The sequence below is a fragment of the Pseudopipra pipra genome, chromosome 8 (assembly GCF_036250125.1).
Source record: "Pseudopipra pipra isolate bDixPip1 chromosome 8, bDixPip1.hap1, whole genome shotgun sequence".
NCBI classification, from domain to species: Eukaryota; Metazoa; Chordata; class Aves; order Passeriformes; family Pipridae; genus Pseudopipra; species Pseudopipra pipra.
The window spans coordinates 15,301,214-15,318,602 of NC_087556.1; the positions used below are offsets into that span (position 1 = coordinate 15,301,214).

Below are 17,389 nucleotides of genomic sequence, written 5' to 3' on the forward strand. Positions count from 1 at the left end.
GAAAAGAGGCCAGTCCTAGGGCTCCCTGCTGGTGTAATGGAGTTGATTTCTCACTACTGTGTGAAATATAGGAAGAGGCATAAGCAACAATGGACTGTTAGGAATCTCACCGGCCTTTTTAGCACAGAGTAATTCTTCCATCCTCAGTTCATCAAGGAGTGAGTGAGTCTTCAGGGAAGTTGATTTTCTCAGAAGGTATGAACTATGATACAGGGGAGATGTCCCCCACACTGCCCCATCTTTATCTCTTTTAGAAAGATGAGGTCATTAGGAAAAAGTTCCAAGTCTAGGATAAATAAAACACACTACTTGTGACTTTGTAGGTAGGATGAAGAGGGACAAGCAAACACTGTGTCAGGCAGAGGTGAGCGGATATGTCATGCACAGGATGACACAGTACTTCTGCATGTCAACACTAACTGCAAAGCTGGACCTGATACTGTGCCAGTTAATACCCAAGCACACTACAATTATCTTTTTTCTTTGAGACAACAATATGTGAGGCTTTCTTCAGGGCAGAACTCTGAGCCTCAGGGAAACTCAAATATTCTCCCTACTCTGTGAGACTCCCATGGCCCAATTTAGCTGCTGCTGCTGCTGGGGGGTAGAAGGGCTAACTTCTGAGCTGGCATAAATTTCTATAGTAAACACACTATGACAAGTCATTCCAAATTAATTTCTTCCTTTCCAAGCTGAATTTGCTGGGTTATATGCTAAAATCTTGTTTTTTTGCTTTGTCCTGAAACACTGTGGTGCATAATAAACATTAAGTCTCAAAAGGTCGCTTTAGTGCTAATTTTAGGCAATTAAATATACCATGTATGTATTCAGGATACATACAAAACACCGTGTATTTGGAGCATAGCCTTCTCTAAATCCAGAGTGTTCATCTTGTGAAATCTGTCACCATTTATGGAATGCAAAAGTTGCACTGATAAATGCTTTTTACTATCAGACATAAAATGTGTTTGTTATTGTACTGACCTTGGGAGACGAACAGGAAAGCGCTTTGTCCTTACCCTGCAAGACAGCCACAGCAGCTGGCTATGCTTTAGGACAGGCCAGACTAAAATAGGTCTGTCCATGTGACAGGTTGACAGAAGAACCCTGGAAATTCTGAAAGTTACTTGAGTGCCATTAATAGTCCCACCAATAAGTGATATCTCTGAAAATGAAACCCAAAGTTGGATCGATCATTTAATTTATAATTCACTAATGCACAGATATGACAACAATTTAATTTTGGGTAAATCTACTGTGATTGGTAACTGCCTCACCCCTTAAAAAACCCCAAATCTACTCTTTTTATAAAGCTAACTGGGGCAGGTGTGTTTGCAGGGATAAATCCTGTGTTTTCAGGAGATAAATCCTAAGGAAACAAAAGGTATGTAGGATCTGCAGATGAGCAATGTGGTTTTGCACAATATCTACCTCAAGTATTAATATGATTAGAAGAGATTAGAAGAATCATTATAAACCTGAAATCTGAAAAAATTTTAAGAAACTGAGATCAAAGAAATTTAAATGCGAGTAATTTTACTGATGGTTTTAGATTTTGCTGCTTTGTTTCTCTGTTTGTTATTTCTTTTCCCTCCTCCTGCCTTTCTGTGAAACCTTCCATACCAACAAAGGGAAAAGGCCAAGGAAGAGCAGTCCCACCCCCTGCTCCTGCTTTAGATGGCCAGCAGTCTTAGAGTAGGTAGGTCCCATCCTACTTCTCTCTAGAGCCAGCAGAGGTGTGGGCAGAGATTTTTGGGAGTAGTTGTTCAGCTCCCTGTTCTACCTTGTCCTCTCCGTAGCCAGGGCAGCATGGCCTTCGAATCACTTATGTTTGGTACTTACCATCACAGAAGAACAGCCAGCAAACATATAGTGGAAGAGGGAATGTGACTATTCCCAGGGACCCAAAAAATAGGTATGTTCCAAGTAGAGCAATTTTTAAGTAAGGTGAAGTGTTACTTCTGGCATGAATAAGAAAAATAAGTAGAATGAGGGGTGATTTTCAAGCTGAACCTATTTCTTGAAATATTCTCTCATATTCTGTTATTATTCCACAGTAATGCTTCTTTTAGGCAATATTTTACTCCAATGTTACCATCTCCATGGCACCACAGACAGGGAGGCTTTCCAAGCACACAATTTCTCTCAGTTTAAGAGCTCTTCCATTTTTCTGTGCATTTATGCTGCACCACTGATTTGAGATATTTGATCCAGAATAATGATAATGCTTTGCTTTTCTTCATTCAAGCCCTTACTCAATCTCCTTTACAAATGTCACTTGAGACTACCAGGGCCTCGGGAGGCAGCAAGCCCAGCCAAAACTTCCCTGCAAGTACCTGGCAAAGCAAGGACCTGAAGACAGATGCACTCCATCCTTCTCTCACTTGAGAAGCAGCTCAGGTCGACATGGCTCTAAACTTCGGAGATGATCTGCCTGCTAAGCTACAGCACATTTATGATTTGCAGGTTTCTAGTCTGACTTGGCTTCATTTTTTAACTTTTCATTTTCTTTTTGGGGAACCAAACTGTTCACTGCATTTGGCAGCTGACGGCTATTAACTGTCACACTCCAATAACCAAGGGATAGTTAGAACAGCATTAAATATTTGCACTGTGCAGCAAGGCTATACTTCATCTCAGTACACATGAATCCCATGCTCTTTTCACATTGGAAGAAAACCCACCTTATTGCTATTCAAATCTATCTGTCTGTCTCTCTCCCCATACTGTCATTTACACATGCAAGGCTTGTCAGTGCCACTGACACAAAAAACCCCTCGTGCTTTATGCCAACACCAGTGACACCTGAAAAAAACCCAAGACACAGAAGAATTACTGCTTTTAAGAATTATGTTAATTTGGTCTTCATTTTCTAATAAGGTCACTTATTTCATGTCTTCATAAAAGTATTTCTCCTGCCCTGCAAGGCTGCATGTTTTCTTTCCCAGGAACAACTTATAGATAATTCTATATGAAAAGCAGGTTTTGGCAATTGAGGTTTGTCCATTTCATATGTCCCTGGTTAAATTGTGAAGCTTTGTTTTGAGCACCATTTTTTCCCCTCATCTGCCATTTTGAGTCTAATCTTTTAGGAAATATCCTACATAGGCACTCCTTGTGGTCCGCTTTTTAAAAAGCAAAATTTATTTTGGCCTCTGCAGGAAGCATTTAAAGCACATAATGAATAATGTTTGACACAGGAGTCAGTTAGCAGTCATTTTAGATTAATAACACTGCCCAGAAAAAAACCTTGCAGGGGATTAGACCTAGGGAAAGATGCTTAGGCAATAACCTCTGAGCCAGTTGGTTGCTGAACTATTCACAACAGACATAACTATCTCTGAAGGTCTTAAGTGTGAGAATTATCTCTGGGAAGAGAACAATGAGTTAGTGAGATATAAAACAATAGCCTCATGCTCTAACACAAGCAGTTAGCACCGCACATGTTCTCTTCTCATTTAATCTGCAAGACTTTCAGACAGTAGCAGTTGGTGCCCAAATTAAGACTTCCTCTTTGCCTTTGATCTTATGTAAAAACTAATGAATTGTATAATCTCCAACACCTCTGAAATCCCGCTGGTTAAAGGGAAACTCTCCCTACCTTTCCCATGCCTGTCTCAATTCGCTAAATGGGAGCTATATTTAACAGCAGGCCAATCACATGATCACTGAAAAGGAACAGCACAAGGATCTGTAATCCTAATGCTCTGGAGCTGTGATTGCTATAAATCCTTTGCAGAATGATTTCCTTTAAATCCCAAACATGTCATCACACTTTTAATTAACATTTCTTTATGAAAACTGCGGATAAGACCCTTTAAATTAAAGATTGTTCCCAGACTTGTCATCTTAAAACACTGTGCATTTCTATTGTCATTTTCATGTAGCATATTTTACTTCACTGTCACATAAGTAAAGCTTTTTACCCTCCCTTTCCTCTCCTTTGTCTCCCCAGCCTTAACCCTCACAAGCAGTAAAAGCCACCACTATTTTTCAAGGGTAAACAAATAGCTTTACATTACTTCATATACAAAAGAGAAAATTAAAATAATCAAAAGACCAGCAATGAGCACAGGCAGCAATGTAGCTGTTAGTGCCCTACTTGAATTCTTACCAGCTTCACTTCTAAGTTCACTATCTAATTGAGCTTATCATCTTTACAGAAAGACCTTGAGAGAGAGGAAAGTGATTTGCACAAAGGAACATGGTTGATCACCTGCAGAAACAGAAGCACAACCTTTATTTCCAGATTCCCAGCTCCTCAGTCTTTTCAGCTATTTAGCATGTAGTTTTCTGAATACTGGGCCTGTTTCCTTGCCTGTTAAGCTCAGCAGCATTGTACCCACTTCCTTGGTACTAAAACAAGCCTAAAATGCATGATGCTGGGCACAGGAGATACAGTTTTATTTTCAGCAAAAGGGAAGCTTTATCTAAATGAGAGATGCTTTGGCCAGTGTCTAGCGGGAAATGGATTTCCAATATTTGTTTTCCTGATAGTAACCTAGGTAAGAACTCTGGGTTTGAATAATGGCTCAAGTTCAGTGACAGAGTCACTTCAGTCATCCCATCTGGGATTTGAGACAGTGGCACATGTCACTGGCAGACAACTCTTTCAGTGATGTTTTTCAGAAAGCCCAGTTTTCTAACATGCCTCTGTGTGGAATGAGATGGTAGACAGAGGAAGACTATTTCTGAGAGAGAATATTAAGGGTGATACCATCATACATTATATAGATAAATCTCCCCTGTACCGGTAAGAAGAAGGAAAGGAACACATATCCTGAAAAGAATCCAGAATGAAATTGTCAGGCAATTTGACAGCACAAACCGAAATTATTTAGCATGATTTGGCCATGTATTTCTAAGTAGCCATATATCATCCAAAAATATGTATTGACAGATATTGGAGAAATAATGAATGGCTAAACAGAGCAGATCAGACTCTGACTGCCCTTCTATGAATTGGGTAGCAGTTTATTCCTCAGCTGCTCTCACTGCCATCAAATTATGCTTTGTAGCTAACACTAGGAGCCAAGTGTAAGGAGCCCAAGCTCACCAAGCACATCAGTAGGAAAACTCAGAACAGAACCTCTGACTTGACTCTCTTGCATTCTGAACTGAAACCAAGGAATGGCTGATGGAAGGAGGGAAGGAAAAGGCAAGACAGAAAGACAGAAAGAAAAAGAAAGAAAGAAAGAAAAAAGAAAGAAAGAAAAAGAGAGAGAGAAAGAAAGAAAGAGAGAGAATCCTTTGCTATGTTATGACTACTTTCCTTTACATATCCTCCTTTCCTTTACAGTAGTTATGCTGTCCTGTATTTTCCTTGGTTATGGTAAACAATGTTTACATATTTATATTCTGTTTTAATGAGCCATAATTATCAGGCCAGGACACTGACAAAGTTGTTTCAAAAGGAATGGAAAGTGTCATGGGTGCAGAGCAACAGGAACAGCAAATTTAACCACTAAATCATTGGGGCTTTCCTTACTAACAGCTGAAGTCATGCAGTAAGTGTGGCATGGCATATGTGACCATACATTAAAAGCAAGAACTGCAACATATCCATCTTTGGCCTTTCTTGATTAAAATATATCACATGGATACATCAAGGTAAATAATTAAAGTTAACCATGAGATGTAAAAAAAATAATCTTCCGATCAACCCATAAAGTCTGAAGACCATGCACACTGTACTTCTTTAGTTTTCTTTGCAGTTCTGTTTTCATTCCCACATATTAATTTCTCTTCCTCTCCTATGCTAGAACATGAGAAATGTAAAGTCTAAAGCTCTTCTGAGAAGAGCACTATGAGGAAACCAGACAAGTCTGATTTGCACAAAGCTGTTCATGAGTAGATCTGCAGACAGACAAGGCCTGCACACACAACCTTTCTCAGGCAGAGAAACAGGAGAGCCCGAGTCCTTGAAGGACACGCAGTACTCACCAGGCAGTGCCCTGTGCTTGTGACGATGGCATTCCATGGATGCACGAGGATTTTCAGAAGTTGCTGGTTGATGTATTGCAGAAATCCCACAAGGTGAACTCTGCAGTGACAGAACCTATTGTCCATTGTGTCAGATTGGATACTGGGCCAAACAAGGGAACTGGGATCCCAGCCTTGATTTCTCCCCATGTTCTTTGCAATACACAAACTGTAATAACAACATTCAGTCTCTGTGTGTCCCTTGTTCCATGCTGGGCAGTAAAGTGTGAACCCTGCACCGACTTTACTCTTTGAGGAACCCCAGCCATTAATTTTTCATTTCTCCTTTGGTACAAGCACCAAACTGATGTTCCCTCCCTTGTTTACTGCTGATATCACCCCTGAACACTGACCTAGACACTGAAAGTCATGTATAAAATGTTGAGATATAGCATGTGCTGGAGGTTAAGCACCCATTTCTTGTTCCCATTTCAGTAGGATACATGAAAGAAAGACAGACACATACTAATACCAAACCAGGAGTTACTGTATGACAATTATTTTTTATTTATCAGTATCAAATTACATAGCAAAGTAATGAATGCAGTGTAAGATCACCTCTTTGAATACTGTAAATACAAACAAAATCCACCATATTGCTTAATTATCCAAAGTAAATTAAAAGTTTAAAAATGTGCGTTTCAGAGATTCCATTTGGCATATCCTGTCAATATATCCTGCATAAATATTTCTGTACCTCATTTTCATTATGTGTACCTTAATACAGCCTCTAGGAAGCTCACATGAGGAGATAGGACCTATCTGTAAGTTTATGTTCATCATCAACTCGTGCATCTGCCCTGAAATCACTGAAAGTACCTATCTGCTAGCTCATCTGACAGAGAAAAGTGACTGTACTTATAGACCTATAGATGTACTGACAGATAAAAGTGGCCAGAGCCTGCTCTCACATAGGGCCAGACCCAAAGTTATTGCCATCAGTGCAAGACGACTGAATGCATGATATCAACTGTGGATCAGGTCCTTAAATTACGGACAAAACAGCGATGTACCTTCATGGAAGCTGGGCTGGATCTGATGGCCAGATCTTGTACACTCCAATACATATGGAAATTCTTGGGACATTTACACTGCTCTTTACACTGGTCTGACTCCACTGTATAGAAAGAACAATTCCTGGTTTATAATGTTAAGTGACAAATAAAGTCAGGTCTGTTGATTTCACGTAAGTTGAATAGGATTTGGCCACAGCTGGATACAAACTAGAGAATTCAACAGAAGTATTTTAATGGTGTTAATCAGCAGTGTCATTTAAATGGTACTTCCTTGTAAACAGTGTAAATAGAACATTTTTTCCTGACAGATGAGATAATAAGCTTCACTTAGCACTGTTTCCAAAAGTTAAGACTACTGAGACATTGTAGATGTATGAAATGGAAAACACCATAGAAATATATATTTTGTTTAGGATACAACAAACAGAAGTACAGAAGCGTTGATGCAGGTATTGGAAAGGTGAGGAAAGGGAATGAGGAAAAATTTAGGCAGCAATCCCATGGCAACACAGATGTTACTCTTGATCCCTCCAATTCACCAGTATCAGTGGAAGTCAGGTTTCTCTGGGAAGGTGCAACCTGACCGCTTGATAATTACGCTGGCTGCGTAATGTCCAGCCCGGATGCACTCGGTCACTGGCCGGTCATAGACGAGCTGGGACAGAAAGCCTATGGAACAAAGTGGGAGCGAAAGAGAAGGAAGACAATGGTTAGATTAGGGTTTTTGGGGGTATCAGTTTCTCACTGGGAAAAGCACTGAAATACTGGTCTGTCTGTATGTACACAGGCAGCCCGGCTAGTTTAAATTGAGGACTGTGCTTGAGTGACCTGCAGAGCTGGAGTGGTGCTGCTGCTATTTCTATCTGAAGTCTCCATTTGGTGGCTTCAAGTAAATTAAAGATTATAAAGATTGATCATTATTAGTGTCCTCCAAATGATTTTACCAGAGTTATTGCTCTCTTCTTTTCCGGAGATAACCCCTGATTCCTCAAAGGCCATTTTAAAAACAAAGAAGCAGTTTTGAAGGAGCTCTCTTTCAAGAGAGCTCCTTCTGTTCTTACTGGCTACAGCTACACACAACTGTCTGCAAGCTTTTCGCCAAAAAAGAGAAAGGCATGTAATAGAAAAACATTATCTATATTCAGAGTTACAGGTGCTCGCAGTGCAAAGAAGGCGAAAAATCTTTACCTGATGAGGAAAGCTAGATGACATCTGTTGCCTTTGATTATGGGACATTTAATCTAAGACTTCAAAAGCAGTGGGTACCTCTGAGCATCTGCAGATACCTTCACAAAGAGCAAACTGTATGGAGAACCAAGCGCCTCTCAGGGGCACGTGGTTCACAGCTGCAGCTAACAGAGCCCTGGCATGCACAGCTTGGAAAGCCAGAATTCACTGGGAGCCAAGTGCTTTGAAAACCTGAGCACCTCTTTAAATGATTAGAAGCAGAGAGTCCTGAAAAGGTACTTGGAAAAGTCAAGTACGAGCAGCACCAGAAATTTTATGGATTGAGTCCCTCATTTCTGAAACATTTTGTCTTGGCTGAAACTATTGTGATCGAACGCATGGCAGAACTTATGGCAGAGGTGAAATATGTATTTTAAATTTGGAAGAGGTTTTCAAGATGTGAAAAGTAAATTTAGTATCTTATAATTTAAAACTCCATTCTGTCATTCTAAAGGTAATATTTTATTCACTTTTATCGTGGTTTTAATATGTTTCAGATGTATCTCTCTTCCTCATCCAATCACAGATGGAAAGTGAGTCTTGCCCAAGAAAATCAGAATTCTAGCAAGCTGAAAGATGTTCTTTTTAAAGCTTTCATCCACCATCTCCAGTTTCTGTGTCATGTTCAGGCTTTGGGCCTTGACAGCACAAATGTAATCTTGAAACCATGACTCTCTTAGGTACTGTGTAGCTCATAGGTACCAATTTCTGACATATTACACATTTTGATTCAAAGCTGATACGTTTTGCTAGCTTGCTTTCATATACACTTTCTCTGTTCATCTTGGTTCCTGCTGGGACGAAGACTCTGCATTGTATTGTGAAGCTCTCATTCAATCAGTTCTCTTTTTCTAAATATTTCCTTTTGTGGCACATTACAGCATAATTTTAGAAAACGGTGAAAATATTTTGTCCTATGCAATAATGTCTGCTTGTTGGAAATTAAAAATCATGTAAAACATGAAAACTAAGGTTAGATTGATGAAGGATAATACTGGTGAGCGAAAGACCTGTTTTCATGACTTACCAAGATCTATCTTGCCTTCTTGGTCATGACTGGTAGTGAAAAGAAGCCTAGTTGATGTATAGTTTTCTCTAAAGTGCACTGAATGGGGGAAGAGTTTGAAACTACAAAATCTATAAATCAAATACTTTTCATTGGAATAGGGAGGCCATAGAGAGCAGGCACATTATCTGACAACCAGGAGAAAACTTGTATGTTTTTGATATCAATACTTTTCTAGAGAACTACATATTGCCTGGAATTTCACAGATATTGACTGACAGTAGCTGGGAAAAAAATGAACGCTTCACTAATAAAAGTTAAGTCCACCAGCAAAAGTGAAGAAGACAGGAGTTATCAGTATACAATACAAAGATAAGAATCTGAAACAGGAAGAAACTGTGCTGTGAGTGCTATCACTGATGGCAGTCAGGGATGACAGACAACACAACTGTGGCAGGATGGTCCAGCTGCAATAGTTGGGTAACAGTTGAGAAATTCAAACAGCATGCCTGGCAGAAATCAGCCCATTTCTGAATAACGAGATGAAAATGGTCTGCTCTCCATTACATTAACATGCATTCTTAGGAGAAACTTTCTTGGATACGTGGAGAATGTCAATCATTAAATTTAAACTGCCTGGGAGGCAGGAGCTTGCCAGTGTGCTTCTGGGTGGTTAAAACTTGAGAGCAAGTTGTAACCATATGTAAAATGAGGCTGTTAAGACAGTCCATTTCTGACTCAGTAAGGATTGAAGATGCACTGGGCAGGCCTCCAAAGGCAAACACTAGGTTTTGTACAGAGAGTGAATTCAGAGAGAGGTTTATACAAGAAAGAACAACTGTCCTCTACACTTATGATCAAGGCAACAAACATACATGAAGATAAGAAAATCCACAGAGCAGAAGACTATAAAACATGAATTATTTTTCAATACCAACTAGACCGACACTGTCGCCACCTCCCAGGCTCGCTGTAGTTTCAAGCTACTATGTATCTTTTGTCTTCAGTGAAGCTACTTCTTATTTATTCTGATTTAAGTGAAAGCAGAGTCAGGTGAAAAAACATCCTGTTCTAATTGGGGATAGAAATGAGAGATCTCTGTGATTTCAGAGTGGTGGAGAAATGACATTAAGTACAGCTGTCATATATGAGATATGAAGAAACTGCAGTGGGGAGTTTGCCCTCAAACCATTCTCTTGTCTGTTGAGTTTCTCTTAAAAGGTCTGTGTTTCATAGATGAAATAGAAATAGCAGTATCTGACACAACAACGCATCGAATGACAATACAAACACACATATCACAAACACAGAACTACATCACATAGTAAGGTGAGGCAGTTGGCAAAGCAGACCCCGAGGGAACACCAGAAAGCACTGTTGTTTGAGCAGAGAAGCAAAGAGCTCTATCAGGTTGGCTGCCTTAGCTGCAGAATGTTCATTTTAGTTAATGCTGTAAAAAGCAACATGGTCAGAATATAATTCAGGGTTTGCCTCCTCCAGTGCATAAGGTACTGTGATGCAAACCCCATGAGTCACACTCTCAAGGAATGGATTCAGAACTTCTGAGTTCCAGCTGAAGTAGTTACTCCCCCATCTGTTTTTCACTATGCTTCTTTGCTGCTGGTATAACCTGACACCCTGTCAAAATGAGCCAGATCAGTTTAAGCAGTAAGCTGTTGAACAGTGGATCTTTGCTAACCCAGCTGATTTAAACTGAAGTCAGTTAGTGAGTACTCAAACAGCCTGACCAGTGAGCAGGGCGGTGGAGGGAAGATGATAAGCAGTTGAAGTGTGTAATCTCTTTAAGGTGCCATGACTGGAAATGCAGAAAGATAAATGAACATGGCTTCAAACTTACTTTACACTCCTACAACTTCACAGACCAGAACAGCAGAACCGAACTCTGATCCTGTATCACAGGCCTGGGATCACAGAACTAGATCATCCCAGCACATACTAAAGTAGCTCAGCATCTACTTTCACTTCTGCATGGTCTGAACTAGTCCCTGGCTATCACTGGAACGGAGTGCAGAAAGCAGTAGTACATTTTGCTACACAAGACAGCTTCAATTCAAATATTTTCCCCAAAAAACTTCAGGCAATATTGCTTACCAACTGCAGCTATTCTGTACTAGCGTTTCTGCACTGCTGAAGCTGTGGATGATGTTACATGCATTGTGTACCACTCTTCACACTAGAACACAAAGGCCAAGAGCCAGACTCGAGGCTTTCCCACAGTCTGACTCCTGCCCTGACATCCAACATGTGTAACTGTTTATGGGGTAAGAGAAGAGGCAGTTGCAGGATGTCTAGCAGGCCACCTTGCTGTAATGAGCCCTCTTGGTAAGCTTTCAGAGTACACGGGATGCCTTTTGTCCCTCATGGGCATGGACAGCCAAGTAACCACCTTGCACCTAGTCATGGTAAGAACTTATTTGAAACTGTGTCCAATTCGTCCCACTTATCTTCCTAGAAAGAAAAGACAACTTTGCTTCAAAAGTTGCTTTAAATGTTAGAGTGGTGCAAAATGTATTTGCATTCCCAGAGGATAGAAGTGATTATAACACACCAATAGCTATTTTTGGCCCTTAATTATTTCTTTTCTGCTCAGTAGAGAAAAGCAACTCTGAAATCACTTTGCTCTGAAAAGTGTGCCTGGAATAATTGAGAGTTAATCTTTATTATCTGTAGCTTGCTTGCTACATATTCTCAAAGACAATGTTTATAATTGTGAGGTCTGCAAACAGAATGAGGGATGGAAAAATCAAGTTGCTTTTTTCTTTTTTGTGCTTATCACCAAATGGAAAGTCCTGTAAGTCAAATGCCAGAAGTAGTGCTTGAGCCTTAAATCCAGACCCAAATCAAAGCCCTCACTGAAACCAGCTCAAATCTCTTTGGGAATGTCAATATGATTTTGAAAAGAACAGCAAGACAGTCCATTGACTGACACAAAAGGTGTTGTCTTAACTTTGCTACTCCTAAGAGCAGAGTAGCACTTAAAAACCATTAAAGGAGAACCAAGTTAATTTTCTAGGAAAACAGACGCTTCAGAGGCAATTTCACCAAAGTCAGTGATTTCTCTGAAAGTTTTATTTCCAAATTATCAGTGGTAATTCTGAACGAATGCCTAGTGCTAGTGCAGTTGGGCAGGAATGTGGGAGTCCAATAGTGAAGATTTTAAAACAGTTCTGGTCTGCTTCAGTAATGGTTTAACAACACTTAAAAACAGCTCATATTGAAGCCAAATGTTTCATTTCAAATTGTACACTTGACAATTAATTTTAATGACTGTTAATTACTAATGCTGGCTGGAAATCCGTTTATAGCCTCCGTCACCCAGCTCCCCACTACTCGTCTTTCTGCAGTTTCTCTCACACTTCCAACCTTTATAAAATGCCCATGGCAAAATTAATGTGGTTTTTTTGCTTGTTTGTTTGGTTTTTTTAATACAAGAGAGAAAAGCAGAAAAAACCAATTATCAAATGCATTAATTATAAACAATTACAAGCTGACCCTGAGTCAGAGTCCCTCAAAACCTTTTGCTATGTGATGTTCCCAGCCAATCCTCTGCATCCAGCTGAATCCTGAAGCACCTAATATAATCCATGCTAGCCAGGCCATTCACCAGCAAAATTGTCCCAGACACAGAAAGGATCATGACCAGCTGAGCTGCCTCCTCTTTTTTGTACTTAAAATTTCTACAGCCTAATTTGCGAACTGCATTTTTTAAAATGGTGTTATTCTACCATGGGGACAGTTGCAAGCACCTTTTCACACTCTTGTTCATATACAGAATTTATCACAGTTGCTTGAACGCTCATCTATTTTTATGTGATCCCACTAGATTTCCAGGCCAGCAGTGTGGGAAGATGCAGTTTTCAAGAAATATTACCCAAGCAATGTAAAGCCTTGTAGCTGATGACTGAGGCTTTTTTGGATGTCTTTTAGCACTGTTGGAGTGGGTTAATGTTGTGGTAGCACGAGCCTGGTCAGTTGTAATCAGGTGGTTGGCAATGCTGCTGCCAAGAGCCAACCAGCCAGCCTAGATTTTGTAAAAGATGTTGGCATCAGTTGGTTCCGCAAAATAGTCACTGAACGACTGTACGTCAACATGCTGAGGTTTCTCCTTTTTTAATTTTGTGGCAGATGGTGGATATTACAGCCAAGAACTGTGGTAAGCCAGAGGCCCTGCCCATTGCTATCAAACCAAATGCTGGCTATTCTAAATGGAAACGTTTTTGATTAAGGGTGGGATTTGGCTTCTGTTTTCATGTCTTTTGGCACTGTGGTCTGACACATCAGACTTACAGTATATAAGACAAATTAAATGTAAGCATCTTCAAATACACTATACTTCATTCAGCCTTCACACACCATAGCACTTTCTCTCTCAAAATTTACTGTAAGCATTATTCCATACATATATATATGTTATTAACTATAAATGTATATGCATATAAAGAAGTGTCTTTCTCTCACCTTTAAAATAAAATGGCTCTGTGCTTATACAGAACTGTAGTGCCAGGCTAATTACAATTGAGAGAAAAAAGGTTACCAACCCTTTCGTAAAAACAGTAATTTAAGATGTATATCTAACAAGTGGCAACCTTGAAATCTCTCACTGAAAAGAACATTAGAAAACCCTTCCTGACTATACCACTGGAGGAAAGTTTTAATAAAAACTAATTAAACTACAAAAATCTCAAGTGGTTAACTGATTTTAGGGGCTACATTTCTGGCAATTCTAATTATCCTCTTGTGGCTTCACTTAGTGTTTCGCAACCATGACAGATGACAATGAAAAACTGCAGTTAAATTCATCCTCCCTGACACCATGCTAAGCACTAGCTTCTCCCTCTCCAAGTAAAATCAATACCATGTTTGAGTAAACACGTTTACAGCTTTATTAGGATGTCTCGCTTGTTCTGTAACAGCTCCTTGAAGCTGTGGTAACAAATCGACTCAACTCAGTTAAACCTAGAGAGCTGAGTAAGAGGCTCATCGATAAGGTTGTTATATAAATAAACTGCAGGAGATCAGAAAGCTGGAACAAACAGCCTGGTAAATGTCAATATTTTTGCTTCCAGAGAATGACAAAACCATGAGATCAGGAATAAAATGTCTCAGAAGTCTATATTTACTTTATTTATAAAATGGTCACGTGCTAAATGCATTTCACTGCCTGTGTACAACCCTCTTACAGAAACTTCTTATTTTCTAATCATCAGCATGAATATTAAACCAAGCATGTTTTAAGAAAAGCAGTGAATACTGGTATTGCTGTCCCTATCCCTCTTGTTTTCTTCTTATTTATGGACACATTTTGAATGCATTGAATTTCTGTAAGGATCACTGAGATGGTTATATGTCTTCCTCAGTCTGAGGTTATACAGTCATTTATGGACACATGCAAATAAAACAACTTTGCATTTACTAGACAACTATGAATAAGTGAAAGGAGTGTTTTGAGTTTAGCAGCTTTTTCCTGGAATGGAGAGGAGGTGTTGAATACACAAAGCAAAAAAAGAACTCAGTCTCTAATGCTTTAAACCATTACATGTGGAACATGTTGATGAAAGATTCCTGCAGAAATGTGACAATAAAAAAAAACCCGAAATAAAACTTCATCACATCCTTGTTATTCCGTTAGGAATCAGTTACTCAAGGCTGAATAATTTCATTGCATTGCATATGTGATTACCACTGTTTGGTTCTACCAGACCAGCTCACTGCAGCTTGTAGAACAAGGTGTGATCATACTTCCCAGGGCCTGTACAGACACTTGGGCCCATCAGAGGCTTCCTCTAAGGAAAATTAGCAGTCTTGTTTCTCTGATGCTTTTGTGCAAGTAGGATCAGTTTGTAACTCTATAGTGGTTTGGTCCTGAAGGCTGTGCCTTGGATTGAGAAAACTTAGATCCTCATGTGAAGCCTACTCAGACTGATGGGAGTTTTCCTATCGCTGCCTTGACTGCGGACTACCCACCTTCTGAAATGGAATAGCTCAGGGCTGGAGGGGAGTCTCAAGTGTTTTTTAGTCTGACACCCTTCCACATAAATCATCCTTAGTGGACTCTGTATATAATCTGCTGCAGATAATTTCTATTAAATTCCCTAGAGCATCTTATTGCCCAAGAAAAGAGCCATTTCAGTCTATAATACGCTCCAAGAAAGATGTGATTGAGTAAACTGATAACTAAGTCACAACTTCTTGTGGTTTAGACCTATTTTTTTTTAAGTCCACATGATGAGCTTTGGAGAATTTCCTTTAGGATCAGAATCTGGTTGCATTAGGCTTGTCTCCACCAGCCTCCAGTGGAAACATTTGATTAAAAAACACCCTCCAAGTTTACCAGGAGTATTCAAGGTACTGCACATGCCAACCCAAATACAGGTATTTTCACTGGAATTATGTTCTCTATCTGAAAAAAATACTTTCTGGGCTGATATTTCTCTTTGTTTTTCCTAAAAACATTCTAGAGAGTGTTCTTCAAAACCTAAAATTCTTCCTAGTAATTTTTGAGACAGCAGAGTGAAATAACCTTTCTTTTATTAGTACCTGAGGAAATTTTCTGAACCTCAAACCAGATCTGTTGTATTGACATTAAATAGTGCAGATTACTACACCATTACCTCTTGGAATAAAAGGAAGAGAACTGCCCTAATTGAATGTAGAAATAATGACTTTCTAAGGATAATAAATTGGAATTATATGTACTATCCTTTATTCAGTTTTTAACATATATTCAAGTGCAAAAAAGGCTACATGAATGTAACTCCATAGCTGAGACTCATATGCACAAAAGCCAGGAGATTTGAAATTGCGTTTGCAGAGCAACCATCTCTCCAGAAGGTTTTATTTGCAGGTGTGCTTCCACACAGCCAAGCCAGCACTATGAAAAGAGAATCAAAAAGCAACACCCAATGCAGTGGGAATACAGGAGCTAGGCAGCCTATGAATTTTTCGACTTTTGTGGGCTGAAATAGCCTACCCTAGCATTATATTAATAATGCTCCTATTTTAATACAGTGACATTTGATATCTTTTGCCTCTTTAAATATCTGTTAAAGTCCTGGGTTGATACTAACAACTTATGATCACCAGTAACAATAATGTCCCTTTCTGCTAAGTCGGAGATCAGTGGCAAACCAACCTACAAGCACTGCTACTACAGCTGCTTTCAACTTGTACCATATTTTTTCTTTTAATTCCTTTTTACTGCAATCTTGCCATCTTCCCACTTCAAGTATGAACCCATTTCAGTGTGGGGGAAGCGAACAAATTCTGGGAGACGTTACCATCCTGTTATATAACAGAGCAGCTGCAAGCAAGGACCCAGCTAGCAAATACCCAGTCTGAGAAGTACCTTTATGGCCATTGTGTCAGTCTGCAAACCACCCCACCAAGGCACATTAGATGTGAAACACACAACATATTTCAGAGTATTTTTATATTTCCTGGTGTGGTGTTTTATCTCCTGCGAATATAGCATCAGCCTAATCTGACACATCATTTCTTAGGGGACTATATCCTGCCCTGATTCCCAGGGGAATGTTCTTGATGATCCCATCTGACGAGTGCCTCTGTCTCTACTCAGAATACATTAAAATAACACAAAAATATTGCCAACAGTCTGCAAGCAAGGTAATAATAACTCATTAAAGTAATTTCTAACCTTCCATATGAACATTTTCTTTATCGTTACATGATTTTCTTACACATGACACATTAACATAAAATGAAATGTTATGAGGGTAGGGATAGTAGGCATGACAAAGTATTTTAAATGGTGATGATTTGCTTTGAGGCGTTAAGTCAATTTGTAATTGTCCCATAGCTATTACAGCAAAAATTGGAACTTTATAATTGGTTTTGAAAATCTATTTTTAACACCGTAGGTTTGTTTTTTAAAATGTATGCAACCTATTTGACGTTTATTTCTTACAAAGCCTGTCCAGAATGTCACTGAATTTGTGGTGAGGTAAATTACACCTTTTAAAACCCAATTTTGCAAAATATTAATCCTCTTGCTGTGTACTGAGGCTCCCTTAACGCTGACGGTGTCACTGACAGGAAAAGAGACACAGAGGCTAAAAGGATCAGGTCCTGCTTCAGTCTAATTAGAAACTTCTGAAGGTTTTTAATTCCATACACTGAT

At 39.4% G+C, this 17,389-nt stretch overlaps 1 protein-coding gene across 2 annotated transcripts in view; it reads right to left on the reverse strand.

Moving 5' to 3' along the window:
* Positions 1-6,465: 6,465 nt before the first annotated feature.
* ADK (adenosine kinase) overlaps positions 6,466-17,389 on the reverse strand; it is a 277,174-nt gene continuing 266,250 nt past the window's right edge. For both annotated transcript variants that reach the window (XM_064663829.1, XM_064663830.1), the window contains exon 11: positions 6,466-7,667. In XM_064663829.1, the coding sequence (XP_064519899.1) occupies positions 7,543-7,667 (125 nt within the window). In that variant the 3' untranslated portion in view covers positions 6,466-7,542. The remainder of the gene's footprint in view (positions 7,668-17,389) is intronic.